The 22,530-nt window shown below is 41.2% G+C and overlaps 1 protein-coding gene and 1 long non-coding RNA gene across 2 annotated transcripts; one reads left to right on the top strand and one right to left on the bottom strand.

The window, feature by feature from the left end:
* Window positions 1-1,603: 1,603 nt before the first annotated feature.
* LOC146986804 (E3 ubiquitin-protein ligase MARCHF9-like) lies at window positions 1,604-14,818 on the bottom strand. The gene is made up of 4 exons (XM_085777971.1): window positions 14,355-14,818; window positions 8,490-8,645; window positions 4,188-4,380; window positions 1,604-1,943 (listed from the first exon to the last, which is right to left on the bottom strand). Exons 1-4 carry the CDS (start codon window positions 14,799-14,801, stop codon window positions 1,630-1,632), a joined length of 1,110 nt encoding a protein of 369 aa, XP_085634097.1. The 5' UTR covers window positions 14,802-14,818; the 3' UTR covers window positions 1,604-1,629.
* Window positions 14,819-17,279: 2,461 nt separating this feature from the next.
* LOC146986803 (uncharacterized) lies at window positions 17,280-22,021 on the top strand. The gene is made up of 3 exons (XR_015035812.1): window positions 17,280-17,331; window positions 20,778-20,968; window positions 21,542-22,021. It is a non-coding gene; the product is annotated as an uncharacterized LOC146986803 (long non-coding RNA).
* Window positions 22,022-22,530: the final 509 nt, after the last annotated feature.

Raw genomic sequence — 22,530 nt, 5'->3', positions numbered from 1 at the left:
GTGAAATCACACAAATGCATTAAGTGACAGTCCAGTTTTCACCAAACTGTTATTTAACCCAGTGATTATTTTCATCCTGTTTGATCTTCTGAATGAAGACGCAGCGGCTCCTCTGGGCGTCGTCTCTGTCGTCTTTAATTTCCTCCACATTTCACTCTGTCAACAGCTCAGTGACATTTCATGAACCTCTGATTCTTTGAGCCTCAGTTTGAGTTACAGTTTTAAAAATACAGAGCAGAAACATGAATCAGGTCTCAGTATTTTTTTTAAAACATGGTTTTATTTGGTTGTTGACAGTGAATAGAGAGAGTGAAGAATGACAGATGACAAAAGAAATCTCTCATTTCAAGTTTTTTTTCCCACCTAATAACCTTAACAATGCTGATACCATTTTCATTTTCACAGTTTTGACAAATATCTGCCAGAGGCCGACTTAATATAAGAGTGAATATATTTTATAAAAGATTTTTTACTGCATTTAAAAACTCCTTTAAAGGTAGAGTCTGTAGGAAAACTAAATATCTACAGACTCGACCTTTAACTTTATATTTTCTCCATTAGTTGCATTGTGACATGAATCTAATTCTAACAGGAAAAAATCCGCAAATCTGCATATATCAGGACTGTAACATCTGTTTGTTCATTTAAGCCTCCATCTCCTAAAATAAAACCATAATACAGTACAAAGTAAAATGTTTCCTTTGAGATCGACAAAGGTCTTTATTATAAAATATGATATGTACACTAAGGATTTGTTTATTTTCAGCAACTGTGTCACGTGATTTTAACGTCGGATCCACGAGTGCAGCTTCAGATCGGAGAAGCTGTGGTCACATGTGCACTGCAAAAACTCAAAATCTTACCAAGAACATTTGTCTTATTTCTAGTCAAAATGTCTCATTTCTAGTAAAAACAAATCTCATTATACTGTACCTAAAATAAGAAACATCACTTAAAAAGTAGCTTGTTTTTAGACACTTTTTACTTATTTCAAGCATATTTTCACTTGAAATAAGTAGAAAAATCTGATAGTGGAGCAAGTTTTTCTTTTTTATTACAAGCACAAAAAACTTCCTTTCACTGGCAGATTTTTCTACTTATTTCAAGTGAAAATTAGTTTGAAACAAGTGAAAATTATCTAAAAACAAGTTAATTTTTAGGTGATGAGTCTTATTTTAAGTGGAAAGAGATTAGTTTTGACTAGAAATGAGACATTTTGATGAGAAATAAGACAAATATTCTTGGAAAGATTTTGAGTTTTTGCAGTGTGAAGGAGCACAATCGTTTCCACAATCGAATCCTGTAAAAACAAACAAACATAAAAACACTTCAATGACATCGTGTAACACTGCTCATGGTGGCTTTTAAAAAAATGGTTAAGAATCGTTTTTTTTTGTTTGTTTGTTTCCAAAAATGTGTCTTTAAGTTTTTTATTTGTTGTCTCTGTCTCAATGTTTTTTTTCCCCTTTGCTCGATTTTTTGTCATCGTCCAACTTTTGAGTTCAGGGAGAATCAGTGAAAACATCAGAGACTACGTCGACGTAGTCGGCAGTGTTTCTGTGGCCGAGTCGGATCAAATCCCAGTCGACGCCTTCAAGTACATATACTGATATATGTAAATACTGGGCCTCATACGGTGGTGACCCTCATCACCACCTCGTGGTTGGCACTGTGGAGGTTGTTGGGTCTCAACTGGCTGAGGATGTGCAAAATCGTGTATCCACAGTGGTGGTGCAGAATAGTCCTGATGTGGCGGCTCGGCCTCGGCCCCGTGTCGGCGTGAGAAGAGTTCCTGTCGCCGCGATCGGCTCCTTTACTGCCGGGGCCGAGCCGGTCGCCCAAGTCCTTCGCTTTCTCGTAGTTCAGCACTTTCCACTGCTGGTTGACGGCCTGCCAGCGCTTATAGATCCGGTACACAGACGATCCCTCGTGGATTATGAGGCCTGGGGCGCAAAAACACAAACAAAGGTCAGAGGCAGGAAGCACTGGCAGGAAGCAGATAGACAAACAGTTGTTTGTTCATTAAAGGGACATTGTGTAACTTCTCCTGTTATATATTCACGAAAATCGATTATTTGGTTTAAAAGTATGTTTTTCATTACTCAGTAATCCCCCCCATCAACAAACTGAAGTGTTCCTTTCAGCTCTGAATTAGCCGTTCATATCATTCATATCTACATGGAGCGGGTAAGCTCGGTGCTGGCTGCCATGTGGTGTCGCCATGTTTTTACGTCCAGTGGCAGCGTGACGGTAGGAAACCACGGAAACTCAGCGGAGACACCGGAGCTGTCAGCTCAGGTCGAGGTGGCGTCTGTGAAAAGTCACCGCGGTAACGCAGTGAGGAGGAATGGAGCGTTACACTGATGCTGCATTCACCTGCAGTCGGGCAGACGGCCGTCGCTAACAAACCAGATGTCATTTTAGCCACAGAAGTCCAGAGAAAGCCGGTAAAACAATACCACATCGCCATGACAACATGTTGTCACGTGTATTGTTTTGCCTCGTGCTGACGGACCACTTGTTTACTTAGAGGCTTGTTTATGCCGTTACGTGCAGCGGCTGTCGTCTGTCTGCCGTCTGCCCAATCTCACGTGAATGCAGCATTAAAAATACGACTGAGTTGCTTGTGATATACAACTGCACCCCTAGATGGGAGGAATTCCTACACAATGTACCTTTAAAGGTGTTCAGAAAAGAACATTGAATTTGAGCCCACTATGGGTCTTAACATTAGTGTAATAACTCATCTATCAGACGATGGAGCCCAAACTTTGTGCAAAATTCTAGTTTCCCGTAAATCTGGGGTGAAAGTGAGGTAGTAAAAGCAAAAGCGAAACGCTTACTTCAGGCACTCCGACTGAGCCAAGGAATTCTTTAAAAAGCCTTTATTTTATTTAGGGCATATCTCAATTAAAATATATGAGACGCCGACCGGTTTCGACCAGACGGTCTTCGTCAGGGCGTTTGAAGTAGGTAGTTAGTAGCTTTTTTTCGCATTGGATAATGCAGGCGCACGAATTATGCGTCACGTTGCTCACGATTCATCAGCCAATGATATTGGATCCGTCATCCGTCAATCAAACGTCTGAGAAAAACAAGAAGACTCGTCCACCACCGACACAAACTCTCCTCCTCCGGATCCCTGCGCTCCATCACTTCGCTACAAGCCTACTAGCTAACAGTTAGCTACATTAGCTACACACATACACACACAGAGCTCAGTCTCGCCCCAAACATTGAATATCCCGCCCGCTCGATAACGACCAATCAAATTTGTTTTCCTTACTCTGGTAAACTCGTGTGGCAACTCATGGAAACTTGTGGAAGGACGCGCGACAAACAGGACAAACGGCCATTTCTGAACATCTTTAACTCATTGTTTTCCACGCTGTTTTCCAAAGCTTTTTTGCATATCAGCAGATGACACCAAATGTCTTTTTTCAGATTTTTTTCAGGTCAATACGGTAGATTTTGACCTGGTTTTGACCTGACATTAACGCGTTCATGCGCCACTGATTCGTCCCAATGCGTCACCATCAAAAGCCGAATTATGATAAAATGTCATTGTGAGTTTTTGAGTTTTCATGTATTTCAGTTCTGTTCATCATAGAGTTCCCAAATTCACACATAAGGTGTGTTAGTGTCTATTTTCGTAATTTAAAAAAATAATCAAAAAATGTAAAATTACGTTTTTGGCACTGAACGCATGGGCACAAAAAACGAACACACTTGTCTTTGGCATTCAATGAGTTAAGTACCAGGAAGTACTTATGGAGCTACAGACGGTACACGTGTCTTAAAATAAATATGTCTGATGTTTTCTGTGTCACACAAACAAACAAACATGTTCATGCAAAACAAATGTAATTAGTTTCATTGGTGTCCATGAAATTAGAATAAACAAATATGCAACGTGTTCACTGGAAGATAAATTGGTCGTGCTGCGTTGTACAGCATCTGAATAATAATTCCATAAGAAGTAATGATGTCATTGTACTAATTATAGAGAAAAACATGACTCTACATAAGAGAACTGCCCTATTTAAACCCTAACCTATTATTTATTATCATATATGTTAAATGGTACACTCACCAGTTGTGTGATTAATTACCTGGATGCATAAACATAGTCGCTATATTCTCAACAATGACACTTTTCTCATAAGGAAACATCTGTAAAAACTCACCTATGCAGACGATGTCCATGAAGCCGTACATGCCGTAGCAGATCTGGAACAGCAGGTCCTGTCGCTGCCACTTGGCCGACGGGCTGAGCGACGACCACACCAACCACGAGATGCTGGCGAGGAGGAACAGAGAGCCGAGGATGATCGCTGCGATCTGCACCTTCTCGATCACAGTCAGGGAGATGGCCTGCCACTGGAGACAGACAGAGGGAGACAGAGACAGAGAGAAAAGAGACGATAAAAGCTGATAAGAGATAATAGTTCATCTCAGTCTCTGACTTAAACCCAAAATTCAAATTGCACTCATCATCTACTCCCCCTCATGTGGACTAAGGGCTGGGAGAAGTTTCAGAGTCCTCCGTGGCTTCTCTGAGTTACAGGGGGTCTCGGCGTAGCAGTGCATGTCCATATAGTGGTTGCAAATGGATACCAACTGTCTTCGTAACAAAAAGACACACCAAAAAACATCCAAATACCTCCATGCTGCTCGTATGTAATGTCTGTCTTGTATTGAAGCCCCGAAATGCGAAATTGTTCCGAAAAAAATTAAATAAGTCTATATTTCAAGCTTGTTTATAGCAGAAGCTTCTCAAAGCTCCTCTTCCTGGTCCGTCCAATTTGGAAATTTCGCATTTCGGGGCTTCAATACAAGACGGACATTACATACGAGCAGCATGGAGGTATTTGGATGTTTTTTGGTGTGTCTTTTTGTTACGAAGACAGTTGGTATCCATTTGCAACCGTTATATGGACATGCACTGCTACGCCGAGACCCCCTGTAACTCAGAGAAGCCACGGAGGACTCTGAAACTTCTCCCAGCTCTTAGTCGACATGAGGGTGAGTAGATAATGAGTGCAATTTGAATTTTGGGTGAACTATCCCTTTAAGTCTTTGCAAACCACAGAGGCGGAGCTGCAGAGAGAAACTGAGCTTCAATTCACTTCATTTCCGTTCATGTTTTCAGAGACGGGTGAGTTTCACAGGTGACGACGACAGCGTTTGTGTTTTCTGACTCAGACTTGACTCATTATGAAACTCAACACACATTTACTTTGTCTCTTTGCTTTAGGCCACGTTTCCACACTGCATCAGCAAAAACAGAGATTTCCCCCTCTATGTTTTTCAAAAATAACATCGTTCACACCAGATCGTTTTCAAAAAACTCTTCATTTACATGAACCCACATGAAAATGTGCCGTTAAAGGGATAGTTCAATATTTTGGCAAATGGGCCCATTGCCATAATCCCTACAGTCATAGCAGTAGGTTTGTTACCTGTAATTGTCGGTGCAAGCTATTTTTAGAACAGCGGAGCAGAGTTGTGAGCTGCTCAGAGCTACGCTAACGGAGGTTCATCGGATTTCTTGGTTTCCCTCATCAAACTCATCAAATACACAATCCAACAACTCCACAACGCTCTGGTGGACAAGTTGTGACCTGCACATTCACCACGCTATGAGATAATAACACAACATTACCAGACAGAGTTGTTTTAGAGGGAAATGCAGAGACTGCTTGCCGAAAAACTAAATGAATTTACCTCGAAAAATGCTCTATAATGTGCTATTATTATTTATTAATCTTTCCATTATAAGTATGGTCATAATGCGTTATAGAGATAGGCGTCAAATAAATTGTTACCCTAATTTCTCTACCTAAGTGTAAATATCACATCTGTCATGTGTCTGAATGAGCTCCATGTTTCAAACATGGTCACGATCCATAATAACAGGTCAAAAAGAGGAATTGCACGTTATTTTTCATTAGTATATGAGGTTTATCTGTTTATTATTATTATATTATATTATATTAGATAGTCGATGGTCCTGGTCTCCACACATTGTGACAGTGAGATCAAATAGTGAAGCTTCTCTTTTCCATCAGGGTTCATAGAGAGTCTAAACCTCCTCTTGGCAGTGAGTCTCTGGTGTCACTGTTGGTTTTAATGTCGCTCGTCACATCTCATCCTCTGTGGGAGAAACTCTTCACTCTGGGTCTCTGAGTGCAGCTCACTAACACGTTCACAGTGATGTAACTATACGATGCTTTCACACTCTGATGACAGAAATGTCGACGCAGATCCAGAGTTTGTCACATCTCATATATCATTTCTTCCAGGTATTAAAGCTTTTCAAATGGCTTAAACAAAAAAGGGTGGATAACTAAAAAAAAAAACACTAACACCTTATTATGTTATTATAGGAGCATACAACATGGAGAAACTAATGCTCCGCCTGGATTTAAATGTGAAAAAAATTACTTATTACTGGAGGAAATGTGAATATTCATCTTAGTACACAACCAATAGTGTAACCAATGAAAATGGATGAGCATGTGTACAATAATATTTGACTTTGGTTATTTATAAGAACAAAGAACATGTAAATCAGTTGGGTTTGAGTCCGTATTGGGCATTATACATATAATTGTCATTTATATTGATTATTTGGGCTCCTTACAGACGTCTGTGCTTCTTCTGTCATGTTAAATAATATGAGAAACGTTCAATAAAGAATAATAAAGTATAAAAGAGATCATTTTGTGACTGATTGATGTTGTCGTCCGGCCTGAAGAGCGACTGACAGGACGGGAAATTTCATCTGATCTGATCTGGTCTTTGTTCCATCGTCATTCACAGGCTGAAATCTCTCAGTGACACCGTCTGAGTGTGTGTGTGTGTGTGTGTGTGTGTGTGTGTGTGTGTGTTCTATATGGACGTACACACACACACACACTCCACACAAGCATGTTGAGTCATGTTGCCAACTCTTTGAATTCAGTGCATTTGTTCTTGGCATCTTCCTTTTTACCTCCTCACCACAACACCGTTCCTCCTCTCCATTTGTCCACAGAGAAAAAATAAATAAATAAATTGTATAAATAGCTTCGTCTTTCTGCCAACAGACAACGCTCATGTGCTTCCTGTCGCTTTGGACAGAATCAGTCCCCCCAACAACCCCCCAAAAAAGACAAGATCCTTTGGGTGGTGTGTGGTGGTAATGAATTAATCTGTTACTGTAAATACCAGCACATTCACCTCATGGTCACTGTATGACCCTCTTAACCCTCTGAGGTCGGCGGGGGGATTGTTTTACTGATTTGTATGATAGCAACGTGATTCTTTTTTTTATTGAAAGCGGGACACTTGGGCCTTTACAAAGAGTCCACTGGTGAGTCTGTAGCTCACACAGAAGCAGAGTAATCCTGCCTCAAACATCCGTGTCCTGTAGGAGACCCGTGTGCCACAGAGAGTTCATTTACATCCAGATGGTTGATGCTCTGTTGCCTTACATGATCGAGATTATTGGAGAATCAGCCGTAAATGCAATAAATAATGCATAGATTTAACATTTACACATTTTACACAAGCTAAGACCAAGATATGGGATAATAAAGTTGCAGGAAACAAGACAAAAAAGCCAGTGCAGCCAATAGAAATGTCAGACCTGTTTTCATGCCAGGCGAGTGTGGTATTTTTGTAAATAATGTAAATAATATATTTTGTATCATAGTTAGAGCCCTTATTCTTTTCCCCCTGATCCCAAACACCTCAAAGAACAGTTATATAGTGTCTAAAAAGAAGTTTACAATCATTTATTGCGTGTTTCCAACAAATATGAATGTTCCTTTCTTATTTCTGATCATACAGCTCTGGAAAAAATTAAGAGACCACTTCAAAATGATCACTTTCTCTGGTTTTCTACAATTTATAGGTATGTGTTGGAGTAAAATTAAAAACTTTTGATTTATTTTATAAACTACTGACAACATTTCTCGCAAATGTGAAATAAAAAATATTGTCATTTAGAGCTTTTATTGGCAGAAAATGGCAACTGGTCAAAATAACAAAAAAGTTCCAGTGTTTTCAGACCTTGAATAATAATAATAATAATAATAATAATAATAATAATAATAATAATAATAATGCAAAAGAAAACAAGTTCATATTCAAACAACTGCCAAACATGTAGAGAAGCTGATTTATTAAGTAGTCTCTGAATTTTTTCCAGAGCTGTATATCTTTTTCTACATTCGTATGACACTACAGGGCGAATATTCTGAAAGTCCAGGTTGTCCTGAAAAAAAGGATGTTAATTACTTGATTGTGCATCACAGGACTGAGGTTTAACCAGGATTAATACATAAAGAGACCAGGAGAGAGGAATACAGTGGAAAATGCAATAGACTCTGAAGAGTTCATATGATTTCTATGCTTTTCTGCCAGACAGACAGACACTCCAACCTGGCAACCCTGCAACCTGGCAACCCCACAGTGTTTCTCTATACAGTAGGATGCTGTACCTGCAGTGGGTTCTTGGTGCTGATGGCCAGGACCTGGTACTTGAAGTAGCAGAGCTCACAGCTCCAGGATCCCCGCTCGCTGATCCAGCGGATGAGGCAGGACTGGTGGGTGCAGCGCACGGAGCCGTCGCAGCGACACGGGCTCAGCAGCTCCCCCTGAAGGACACACACACACAGCACTGCATCACACACAAAGACCAGACTCACAAAGAGACAACTGCTGCTGCTGCTGCTGCTGTCCACTCAGCCTGTCACCACCACTGATTTGGTGCAGACGACGGTCAATAAGATAAAAAAATAAAGATGATTAATGTTATCATGAACGGCTCAGCTCGTAAATCCTCAGCAGCTCTGATGCAGCTACTGTCAGATTTTATGAGATGGAGATTCACGATTCAAAGTGTTTATTTTGCACAGAAGGAAACATGTTTCCTCGACAATTAAATTATTTCTTTGTTGTCCACATCAAAAATACCAGCACAAGAGATATAAAACTAAGTATAGAAATAGAAAAACAATTAAAGAGCAACAAAAATACTATAATAATAATAATACAAAAAAAAAAAAACCTAAAAGAATCAAAATCTGATTTGTTGGCCAATTATGTTGCGTACATACAAGGGAATTTGACTCTGGTTTGCATAGCTCTCACATAAAAGACGTACGACAACAACAACAACAACTGAACAATAAGTTAAGAATAATAAGAATAAGAATAATACAAAAAAAGAAGTTAAATAAGATAAATGCTAAACACAGATGGGGGTAACAGTTGTAAATGGTAGTAGAGAATGTATTGTATGTGCAATATGCATGTATGTACAGTAATAATAAATATTGTGCAAATTATTGTGCAAAGTGAAGGTGCTGCTACATGAGGTGGTGATTAGGCTACAGACAGACATCAGCTACTGAGGAGCAGAAAGAGTTTTCCAGTCTGTGTGATGGGTTTCTATCAAGTTGAATGAGGTGGAAAAGAACTGGAGAGAGATCATCAGGTTGAACCAACGCACATTTTTGTGGTTTAGTCTAATATGACATTTATTTATTTGTTTGATTAATGAAATATGAAAACAGCTTATTAGAATAATAGATATGTAATTGGGAAAAGTGGTTTAGCAGTGATAAAAAAGCAGGAGAGAGACTGAGGTGGTGAAAATCTAACTTCTATTTTTATGACTCTTTTCAGTCAAGCTTCACGTTTTTCTGAAGTGAATTTGATTCTGTCAGTTTTGTGTTGAAGGTGAAGAAACTCCTGAACTCAACACCTGGTCACTTCACTGCCTTTCCACGTTTACTCCTCTCTTTCTCCCTCCTCCTCTTACTCTCTCTCCATCCTTCTCTTTCTATACCCTCCTCTTTCTCCATCCTCCTCTCTCTCCATCCTCATTTCTCTCCATCCCTTTCTCCAGCCTTCACTCTCTTGAGCCTCCTTTCTCCATTCTTCTTTTTCTCCATCCTCTCTCTCTTCATCCATTCTCCTCTATCATCCCTCCTTCTCCATCCTCTTTCTCCATTTCTTTCTCCATACTCATCTTTCCCATCCTCCTCTTTCTCCATCCTCTCTCCACCCCTTTTTCCATCCATCCTCTCTTTCCCCACCCTGCACTCTCTTGATCCTCCTTTCTCCATCCTCCTCTCTCTCTCTCTCTCTCTTTCTCTCCATCTTCACCGTCTCTTTGTCCTATTTTGAACATTCTTCGTCTTGCCAAGTAACTATTTCCCACCAGCTGCTGCAGAACTGCTGAGAGAAGAGAAAACAAACCTACAGTCGTTCTGCTGCAGTTCATCACTGATGTGGTCACTTACTGACTCATCTCACACAAACGGCCGATGACTCGATTCCCTGAAGACACCTGTTACCTCTTATTCTACTTAGTGAGCAGGACCCAAATAAAACTTCTACTCCATTGGTGTCACACAACCTGCAATCAAAACCCAGTAAAACGCAGTCTTTATCTTACGTAAAAAAAAACCCTTACAACATCAAACTAATGAAAATAATTATAAAAACCTAGAATAACAGGGTTGGAGAAGTCGTCAGTCCTTTGATTTACAGTAATACTTCATAGATCCACCGTTTGCTTTACCGTAATTACAGCCATCAGTCTCTCTGGTTTTCTCTCTACCAGCTTTAGATTAGGGAATATTTGCCCATTCTTCTTTGCAGAATTAATCTGAGTTCAAATGTCTTGGTCATCTGGATGTAGGTGGTGTTGGTGGTGCCATGTGCATTTTCCACTTCTTACTGTAATGAAGCTCTGAGCGGTTCTCACAGGGATAAATAAATCCTTTTTCTGCAGCTTTTCACTTGACTTCCAACTTTATCCTGGGCGTCTTTTAAAGCACTTTTTTCAACCATGTTGAGTTCTTTGCAGCACCGTGTTCTCAAGAAACAGCTGCTTTTATTCAGAAGGAATCAAAACTACAGGTGCACCGATCCGGCTTTTTCAGTCCCAATGCCGACACCTGGGTTTAGGTATACCAGCCGATAGCCGATACCACTTTAACATTATACTTTCCTAACTTTGTAAAAACGTTGTTGCTCTGTGTTTGTTGATGCTGCGTCACAAACATAGAACTGAAGTGAATATATCGGTGTCATAGATCAGCCCCAATATCCAACACCCAATCTAGCCATTTAGTCACTATCTGGGCCGGATATCGGTGCTTTCCTAACCAGTTAGAAAAAGTTGATTGGTTGCACCTGAGAAAACAAACATTTCACTATTTGTCCATAATGTTTTAAAATGTTATTTTCACTGCGATGAGGAAGGTTATATTCTGTACATACAAACAGCTCAAAAAGAAGCTTTACTGTAATTTCTAGGGTGTAATGTGACCGTGAGTAAAGACTGATGATGACTTTCTGTACAGGCACGGTGTGTTTCCTACTCTAAGAAAACAACATGAACTAATAATTCACACCACTTAGCGCGACTTGACTCGACTCGACTTCCCTGCAGCTTTTAGAGACCTGACATGTGGGTTATGTGGCTCCACTCGACGTGAACAGAGCACAAGTGCATGCACCCATAACTGTGGCTGCTGCCTGTTCAAACTTCTGAGAGCTGCTGCTGCTGCTGGTGGTGGTGGTGGTGGTGGTGGTGGTGGTACAGTGCTGTGGGGCTTCCTATCAAAGCACAAATCATCAGGCGCCTAAAATAGCACATGTGAATGTCAGGACAAGTCTGAACAGCACCGCCACTCACACACTTATTATATATTCCTTCATGGCAGCAATAAAGCATTGTAAACTGTCAAAGAAGAGTTCAGTGGATTCTTTTTTTTTTGGGGCTCCTCCAAACCCGACACACTTTTTAGAAAATAACAGCGGGGGGGAAGCTTTTTCATTTCACACTTAGTAATTGTGATTAATTATGGGAATAAAAGCAAAGCACCTCGTTATTGTGGAGATATCCCAAAGCGTCATGTGAAGTGAACGCACGTTTTTTTTTATGTGCTGTCGGCTTGAAAGGGAAAATTTCACTATTGATGTTCTCAGTTGGGCCTCTTCGACCCATGACTGCATCACCAATCAGCCTTTATATATATATATTTATATACGATAAAGTGTGGAGTTTATTATCACGCTCTTATTTTGATATGTTCTCCTCTCATGTCATTTTGCTGCAGCCTCAAAAGAAATCACAGGACATCTGGTGCAGGTTTTTGTGTTGTCAGTCCGCGGGGCCTCGGGGAGTGTCACACTGACACAACACAACGCTCCTGCGCATCTCAATTTACATCTTCTGTCTCTGACTCTTGGTGATTGGTCTTTTAAAGGGATAGTTCACCCAAAATTCAAATTTCACTCATTATCTACTCCCCCTCATGTCGACTAAAGGCTGGGAGAAGTTTCAGAGTCCTCCGTGCCTTCTCTGAGTTACAGCGGGGCTCCGTGCAGCACTGCATGTCCATATGACGGTTGTGAATGGTGCTCACTTTTCTTCGTCCAAAAAGACACACCAAAAAACATCCAAATACCTCCATAGTGCTCGTCTGTAATGTCCCTCTTGTATTGAAGCCCCAACATGAGAAATTGTTCTGAAAAAAATTTAATAAGTCTATATTTTAAGCTTGTTTGTAGCGATTTGCACTGACCGGCGGAACAATTTCTCATGCTGGGGCTTCAATACAAGAGGGACATGGTGGGGACTTGGTGTGTCTTTTTGGACGAAGAAAAGTGAACACCATTCACAACCATTATATGGACAAATACTGCTGCGCGGAGCCCCGCTGTAACTCAGAGAAGGCACGGAGGACTCTGAAACTTCTCACAGCCCTTAGTTGACATGAGGGTGAGTAGATAATGAGTGGAATTTGAATTTTGGGTGAACTATCCCTTTAATTTAGCTGAATTATCTGGAGGGAGGAAACAAACAAACAAAAAAACTTCCTGCAAACTCTGTCTCTCTGTCTCTCTCTCTGTCTCTTCAAGGTTGATTTCATCCGTCAGAATCTGCACATGTTAGATCACGTCGTCTTTAGTAAATAAAATAACATTACATTTCTGTTTATCCGCTCTGTCTGTCTTCCTTCTAGCTGCACCGTGCACGCCTGACCTCCCTGTCCCCTGCAGGACTGATCACAGGTTTGATCCCTGCAGTTATGGCTCCTCCTCCTCCTCCTCCTCCTCCAGCAACTTCCTGAACTGATCCTCCTGAGCCTCCGTCCGTCACTCAGACTCTCCTGTATAATAATAATAATACTGTATATAGCCTAAAAAGGGTCTTTTATGGCGAGGAATCTTTCTTCTTCGTTGCTTCTTCTTTTCTTTTTTTTTATGGCCTAATTTCGAGCATCAGATGCTGAATTTATTCCTGCGAGGAGGAATTCACAGAATAAACACACAGCTCCTCCTGATGATGCCCTTCCTCTGCCCACTGCTATTTTCAGATCACTGCTGATAGATTAATTCTCTTTCTTCTTATTCTCCTTCTTTTTTTCTAATCCTATAGTCATTCTGGATTGTTTTTTCTTTTTTGTTTTAACTTACAACAACAGATGATGTGAAACAGTTTGGGCTTCATGTGTAATGACTCATCAGCTACTCATCACCGTCGGCCTGAATGGACACTCTCACAACAGCTGCATCATCACGTCTCCTGTGGCACAAACTCAACCTTCTGGCTCATTTGCAACAGAAAATCCTGCTTTTTTTTCTCTTTTGCTTTGTTTTATAAACAGAAGATGCACCTGACACAGAGTTTCATCACTTGTGTGGTCCAGTCAAATCAGTTCTGCAGCTTCACTTTGGATGGTCTCTTATGTTGAAAGTCTGGAGCTGTGCAGGTGAATGAAAACACACCACCATCACCTGCCTGTTACTGTAAAATGTGGCACCAGAGCTTTAAATTTGAAATGATCCTCCTGAACATTGTTTGTCTCAGTGGAGCTGCCAGATTGGATTAGTTCCCCCACAAAGGTTTTTTATTATTATTATTTCAAAGTTAATTCTGCTGCTGCCAGACTTCTCGGTGGAGTAGTTTAGTTTAGTTTATTTAAAGTGTAAAACCACCATGGTGCAACATCGATACACTTTACAAAATTCATTACAATAATAAGAATCGCAGGGTCACTTATTTACACAAACAGTAGGCTATGTTTGCCTATTTGTGGAGGACAGAAGAAAGAACAAGCAAAAGAACGCACAGGGAGATAAATAGGAAATTCAAGGGTGACCTGCTTAAACACTCTTCCTCCATCTGAGCGGCGCTGGCCACGTGTTTTAGGCTATATTTTTGGGGGAGCCTTTTGTCCTCAGGAGCGCAGCATGCACCGGAACCTTGAATTCAGGGTCAGTCAGTTCACACACTCAGCAGCTTTTCTTTAAAACAAAAAACAGTCAGATTTTAACTTTACCTTCTCCGGGCCCTGGAAGCAGATCCGGCACTGCAGAGATCTGGATCCGCTCTCGGAGAGACTCGGCAGGGAGGCAGAGTCCAGACCCCCACCTCCTCCTCCTCCTCCTCCTCCTCCTTCCTCCTGGTCTTTATCTTTATTATTCTCCTCAAACGCCAGACTGCGTGGCCGCGGGTCAGAGCCGTAATATTCCTCCTCGTCGTCCTGGTGCGAGCAGCTGAGCGGCGGCCAACCACAGCCTCCGATGGCGAGCCCTCGCATCCTCCTGTCGGTGGTACCAGCGGTGGTGTCGGTGTTGGAGGTGTTAGTGTTAGTGGTGTTGGTGTCGGTGTTGGAGGTGCGTGTGTCCGGGTCTGTGCCTGTGTCAGTCCTCCTGCTCGATCCGGAGCGCATCAGCAGCAACACTTTGAGTTCACTGAAAAACATCCGGATCTGATACTTTAACATTCTTCAGCTGCTTTTACTTAACACAGACAGGACAGACAGGACAGCCAAGTGTCTTCTCTTCAGCCTGGCTGTGGCAGCTCCATCACTATTATTATTTATTATAAATAGTATTATTATTATTATTATTGCATTTGGAACATCTGTTTTTCACATCCTCTTAATAAATCGCTCAAATAATAATAAAGGACCTGGCTGGGTCAAAAACGCGTGCGGAACAACATGATAGGCTCTCAGATCAGCCCATAACTCTTTGCATATCCTGTTGTTATAGCATGTGCACCGCGATCCAGCCAATGGGGAGGGATTATTTCTCATGGACACAGGCGTTTTCTGTCGGGATTCAATGGACGCTGAGAGGAGGCACCGACACCAACACCACCAGCACCGACAGAGTCAGTCATCCTCCTCCTCCGGTCTGTCGGTAGTAGCTGTTGTTTTTTTGTTAAAAAAAAAAAAAAATCAGAATGTGTCCGAAGATGGAAAAACAAAAAGGAGCCAGAGTCTGTTCCTGTTCCTCCTCCTCCTCTTCCTCCTGCTGCTCCGAAGAGAGAGGAGAGAGAGAGGGGGGTTGATATTAAATCCTATTAACAACTAAGTCAAATCCGATTTTATGTTTGAGTTTCTCATTTACCTACAGGAGGGGGGGGTGAAATTACAGCAGGTGACACGCGCGTCTCCTTTGTTGTCTCGCAGTGGCATCCATCCCTCCATCCATCTCTCCATCCATGCATCCGTCTGTCCATGCACCTCCTCCTCTTCTCGTCTCCTCTTCCTCACTGTAGCCTCAGCTCCTTTTTCTTTCTTTCTTTCTTTCTTTCTTTCTTTCTTTCTTTCTTTCTTTCTCTCGTCTTGGGCTCTGGCTCATCAGGCGGATCTCAGCCCACTCCTCCTCCTCCCCACCTCACGCGGTCCATTCAGTCTCAAAGTTGTCTCTCTCTTCACTCTAGCCGGTATTTTACAAATGAAAAGATGAGAATCGGTACAAAAATCCTCGACAACTCACTCGTGCGACGGCGGCCACCTCTCCTCCTCCTCCTCCTCCTCTTCCTCCTCCTCCTCTTTTCCCATCCATCCCTGCGCCACCGCTCAGGAGGAGCGCAAGGAAGCCAGACATGGATTCCCGACAGCCGGCTGCAAGTCTGTCTTCCGGGGTAGTAGTTGGAAACTATACGCGCATCATCATCATCATCATCATCATCATCATCATCATCATCATCATCATCATCATCATCATCATCATCTAGCCTAATTAACTGAATCAGTGAGACAGTGATCACGCTGACAGCTGCAGCGGTGACTCATTCCTCCTCATCGATCTTCATAAAGTTGCATTCACCTTCTTCTTCTTTCTTCTTCTGAAGGAAGCTCAAACAAACTTCTCTCATTGTCTTCATCATCATCATCATCATCATCATCATCATCATCATCATCATCATCATCCTCCTCCATCCTGCTGCAGCTCCACCAGTGTGTGTTAGGAGAGAGAGAGAGAGAGAGAGAGAGAGGCTGCTGTCCAAGGTGCTGATACTCACGTGACGTGGAGGAGGCCACGTGCTGCTGCTCATCAGCTGAACAATTACTGACAACAACACTAATGTGTGTCAGACTCATGACGATCAGAACAAATACCCCACCCCCACCGCACCCCACGCAGAGTAATGTTGCTGTACATGCCACTTAGATTATTCAATAAATATTGAAGATTAGCCTTTATGGGTTTAATTGATCGCAGCAGCATGTGCAATTATTATGAGGTCATTGGGTCAATACAGCTGTATTTTGTATTTGACTCAACTTATCTTCTAGATAAGATAGGCTACTTTATTTGTCACATGCATAGTAATAGTGTACACTTACAACAAGCAGTGAAATGAAATCCTGACTACACCCACCAGGCTGTGCTGCCTGTCACTTGAGTAAAAACTAAGTTAAAATTAAGAAAATGTAAATTACAAATGTAAAAATATAGATATAACAGCTAAAAGAGTTAGGAAATAATTAAATACGCCTACAAGTTTAAAAGTGCAGGTTAAAAAGGTAGGCTACTCATGGCATGTTTTGAATCAGGAGCCTGACAGCAAAGACAACACTGGGAAGAAATAATAATAGGCCAATTGCCTATTATAAAGTTTTCAGAGAGATAGGTCCAGATAAAACCATGACCTCATGTCGACCCCTAGAGGAATTCTATGTCATTACAAAAACAACATGTCATGGTATCGGCAGCTCATAGTCATTAGCTCTTCTTAGCTACATGGTCCTGCTGCTATCATACTCTGTTTATTGTTGAAAGAGGGAAAAACTAAAAAAGTAAAAGAAAAGAAAAAAGAAAAGCTCTTATATGTGGTGAGAACTCAGTGGAAGTGTTATCATGTTACCGGTTAACGCAGCTTCTCCGTCCGCTCAGTGTAGCTTTAGCTCCTCCTGTTGCTCTTCTGGGGTTTCCGTGGCAACGTAAACACAGCGGTTCCTCGCGCTTTGTTGACGAGGGAGCAACGGTTTCGGCGGAGCATCGGCCAGTAGAGCATGAGTGCACAGTAGGTGTAAATCACACTGAATCAGATGTTCTTGTTTCAGGTGTTGTGAGGTTTATTTTTGCTGCTACTCACTTATCTGTAAACACACAAACAAATAAAAACGGTAGCGACTTTTTACCGGACTTCCTCTGAACTACAGTGGTCACCATGACAACGGGGCAAACGGTAACCCTGGCAAATCCTCTGACAACTAGCACAGTTACTCAAAGTGAAACAATTTAATGGTGCGTTCCAGGCAGGCTTTTTAACCCGTAAGTCACGACTTCAAGTCACCAGTTACGAGTTTGTAGCGTTCCAGGCAAGTTACGAGTTACGAACTGGGAACTGGGAGTAGATCGATCTAGTACGAGTTCACAGGTGGGAAGTTACGAGTTTGACTGTACGTTCTAACGGGTAACCATAGAAACAGGTCGGAAAAATACGAGTTACGGGTTGCCTGGAACGCACCATAAAACTATACAGACACTCTAAAACAACTTAAAAAACATTATAAGACAAAAGTTTCATACGATATAAAGCTATACAATGTCGACATACTAACAAAATAAGAACGGTCGCTAACTGCCGCGCCCGCTACCTAACTCACATCTTCACAGTAACATCAGCGAACACAACCGTGAAACATATGTTGTGTTCAAGGGGGCAGTTGTCGGTCTGAGAAGTGAAGCTCACTTCCGCGTTCAAAAAACTGCAATCCCCTCGGATTCCTCTGGGGGCTGGTGTCAGAAGGGAGCATTCTCCATAGACCCCCATGTTAAAATCGCCGACTTTACATCCTCAGTAAACATGTTAAAAGCCTGGTGTCAGAACGTTTTTTCGTCTCAATCGATAGTTTCTACCCCCGCACACACTCTGAGGGGGGTGAATTTTTTTTTTAACTCTACTGTTTTACTGTTATTAGGTTAAAACTCTGGCCAATTAGGGCGCGGAAACGTTGAGTGACAGGTCCGAGCAGCTCCGTGGACAGCTGCTTCGAGGCCAGTGGGCGGGTTCTCGGCCGGCCAATCCAACATGGCGCTGTTCAGGCCGCCATATTTGAGTCACAAAAACGACTCCCCAAAACCAATGGGTGACGTCACGGACGCTACGTCCATTCTTTTTACAGTCTATGGTTGTGTTGTGTTGTGTTGTGTTAACATAGCTTAAAGGGGAATTGCCGTTTTTTTTGTTTGTTTTTTACAATCTGGACCTTATTTTTAGCATAAAATACGATCATTTACTCACCCAGATAACTTTGGTGTCATTACCGGTCCAACGAAATTAGCTCCAGCCGAGAGCCGCGTATATCCATACAATGTTAGTCTACAGGGCAGCGGAATGCAGCCTCTAAATAACACATTATCTGCAGAGAAACTCGTTAATTTCACCAATATTTAGTTATGATACGCTAGTGCTATTCCCCTCTGAGTCTGGGGTTAGCTGTTATCAACATCCGGGGTCTGTAGGTTGACCTACTGACCTCTGACCTGGATGATGTCATCTCTGAGCGCTGGTTTATTGGTTGTGTTGTGTTATCCTAATTACTTTTACATTATTATGAACTTTTACATTCATGTATGTGTATGTAAGCTTTAAATTCAATGCAATATATCATGCAGGAGGAGGATACATGTTGGTATTTCTTTATGTGTCTCATGGTGCCAAAAAGAAGTTGGTGGTGGAAGATTATATGAAATACAGTTTACAGTATAGGAGGGTTAGTAAAGTATAGTAAGGAGAGATGAGTTCTGACTGATAGCCTAATCATGATGAGACAAACAGTGTTACACAAAAGTCACTTTCAAGTTGGGAAGATTTGGGCCAATTAAAGAAATCTGAGGAGTTGTCACAGCTTCACACAGAATATTATGAACATGAATATGAATATGAGCATCACAGAAGTGGATCAGTGTGTCGTTATCTGTGTGATAATGCAGCAGCAGCAGCAGCATCGTCTGAGGAGGTTGTTGGAGCTTTGTAGTGAAACATTAGTGCAGAGCCAGAGGCCGTTTTATGTCCTGAGTGAGCTGATGCAACGAGATCCCTGGAGGAGCTCATCAGTTCAAAGAGGATGTAAACAAACATGTCAAACACACAGTAATTATCACACATACACACACACACATCTGTGCAGAAACATCAGTGCTATATCTAAATTATTATATCATATGGTCAAATTACCTGCATGAGCTCAGGTGCAGGCGATTTCCGATTTTAAATCCCTCTAATATTCTTGTGATTGATTATTTATTCACTGGTGCCATTGATATTGAGGGTTTTAAATATAAATAGGCTGTATAAAATATTAATAATTAGGCTTGTGCAACAGTAAATTAACCACTCAATTTACCACAGTGTTTCCTGTTACCACAAACCAAGACAGGATGTGTGTATGGCTGTGGAAATACACTACTACTCTAGGGATATTCCACTTTGGGGTGAAATTTATGGAAAATGTAAAAAAAAAAAAAGTTCCGGCTACAGTGATATAATAACATGAAAGTAGGACAGTTTAGTGAATGGTCATTTCTTCTTCTCAAACAACATTGAAACCAAAGCTAACAACAGTTTCTGGGTAAACCACAACAACAACAACATGTCCTTGTGTAAAGAAGTCGTCATGTGACCAAAGGACGTCCATCCCATCATCTGTCTGAAGCCTCCACATGGTACCAGGTCCTGTTGATGGATTGTTATACAGGTGTGGTCTTGGTCTCATGATGTCAGGACGTGAACAGCCTGATGAAGATACAAACTGTCATTGAAGCAGGACGTGTTTTGGATTTTCGCACATTTTTTGGGAGGCGCTACTCACACTTTTAGCAGTACTGTAGTGGTCATTCCACGGATGCACAATCCTTACAAGTTGTACCTCGTTGTAAAGGTGACTAATCAGGCTTTCCAACGCCAACACCATTTGGTATTATTAAAGGGATAATTCACCAATTTTCTACATTTTCTACCCTTTCTATCCTCATGCCAAGGAAGGGTTTGGAGAACTTTCAGAGTCATCAAAACTCTTTAGGAGTTCCAGGGGGGTCCGGCTGGCAACGGGTTTTCATATAATGGCGGCGGATAGAGTTCACTTTTGAATGGTCCAAAACACACACTATGAAACATCCAGATACCTCCATACTGCTCGTCTGTACTGACCCAAGTGTCCTGAAGCCGCCACATGGAAAAGTTGTTCAGAAAAAATTAATGTGATCTCAGTTTTTATCCTTGTTGTAGCAGCAGCTCCCAGTGGCTCTGTTGATGTTTGTGCGCATGCGCGAGATTTGCTGCGAGATGTTGGTTCATCATTGTAAACCACTGGATGTATGATGGAAACACGGAAGAACATCTCGCAGCAAATCTTGCACATCTTGCGCAGCCACTGGGAGCTACTGCTACAACAAGGATTAAAAAACAGAGATCACATTAATTTTTTCAGAACAACTTTTCCATGTGGCGGCTTCAGGACACTTGGGTCAGTACAGACGAGCAGTATGGAGGTATCTGGATGTTTCATAGTGTGTGTTTTGGACCATTCAAAAGTGAACTCTATCCACCGCCATTATATGAAAATCCGTCACCAGCCGGACCCCCCCTGGAACTCCTAAAGAGTTTTGAGAACTCTGGAAGTTCTCCAGACCCTTCCTTGGCATGACAGTGAGTAGATGATTGGTGAATTATCGATTTTGGGAGAAGTATCCCTTTAAAGAGAGTTTAGAGTGTAGAGAAAGTCAAATTAAGTTCAGCTGGTAAAGGTTATAGTGCATTTTAGGTGCATTTAGAATAGTAGAGTTGAACTACTTTATTGTCTGCCTTAAATTTGTCTTTGGCTTGCATAAAAACACATTTATATAGCCTACTGTAGGCTATATAAAAAAGAAGAAAACATTTTATTTAAAAAAAAGATTTATGTACATTTATTTTAAAAAAGAAAGAAAAGAAAACATTTCATAACATCAGCAGCAAACTTCATTTGAAAGCCGAATATATTTTTTGATGTACTTAGAATGTGTTTCGTAAATATTTTCCATTATCGCCAATAAATATAAACAGATAGAGAGAGACTGTAATCTGTCTTTTTATATATACGACAATCTGACATGTCACAGTAATAAACTGATAAAAACCAAATATGAAGGATTTTGATTTATTTATTAGATTTTCAGACTCCTTTTTCTTCTCTTTTTTTTTTTACCATGTGCACTGGTTCTGTGTGACTGTGGAGGACAGAGTGTTTCTTCAGCTGCTGGGACAGGAAGCCCTGCAGTACAACTTCACATTTTCAGAGAAGCGCTGCCTTGTTTTAGCCTTTTTTTTCTGTTTTTTTTTTTTAACCAGCCACCAAGACCAAGTCGTCTTCTTGCCGCTGTCACTGTGCTACATTCCTGCAGCAGCCACACAAGAGCAGATACTGACAGCGCTTCTTCTTCAGTTTCTCCGCCTCCAGCAGCAGGATCATAAATGACTGGGGAGTAAAACTGTAAAAGCTCTGAAAGACGGCAACGCAAATTTGTCATGCATGCAGGTCACCAGGATTCATAAAGTGTAACTGACCAACTGGAGTTTTTTTTTGTTTTTTTGTTCATTTTATTTATAGACGGCCACAAATGCACCATTCATGCTTCCTCTAAAAATCACATGCTGTTTTCAAAATGTTGTAGTCACATCTACATCATGCAGTTTGTGTCATGAATGTCCATAAAAGAACAGAAATTGGCTTTTAAGGTTTTATTATTGGATGTCAGTGCTGACTGAGTCATAAAAGTGTCTTTATTCATGTTATTGGTGCAGCTTCCTGAAAGCACAGATGCCAAAAGGCAGGATGAGCATCAGTGTGAAAAGACCATTCACTGAAAAAGAAATTATGTTTTTTACAGTTAAAAGTTTATCTAATATCAGCTCATATTAGTTTATGAAGTTATAAAATAGAGGTGGGTACTTAAAACACTAAACACTAAACCACCGTATTGATAAGCACCATTTTATTTTTTATTTCTGTAACAAATCTAATTAAACAAAACTGATGATTTTAATCATTTAAACACACACAGCAGCAACAAGGCCCAGTCAGACTTACTTTTCAATCCAAAATAAGACTTTAAAGGCTGAGTCTGTAGATTTGTTCGTTGGAGTTTGTAAATACAACATTCAAACCACATGAGTAGAAGCCCATAGGTGATGATGAAGCAGGATTTCTTTTGTATAATGTCTATATTTTG

This window comes from Trachurus japonicus, chromosome 5, assembly GCF_045865225.1.
Source record: "Trachurus japonicus isolate A0001 chromosome 5, Traja_1.0".
NCBI lineage: Eukaryota > Metazoa > Chordata > Actinopteri > Carangiformes > Carangidae > Trachurus > Trachurus japonicus.
The sequence above is the reverse complement of the archived record's forward strand: the minus strand, read 5'-3'. Positions and strand labels throughout refer to the sequence as shown.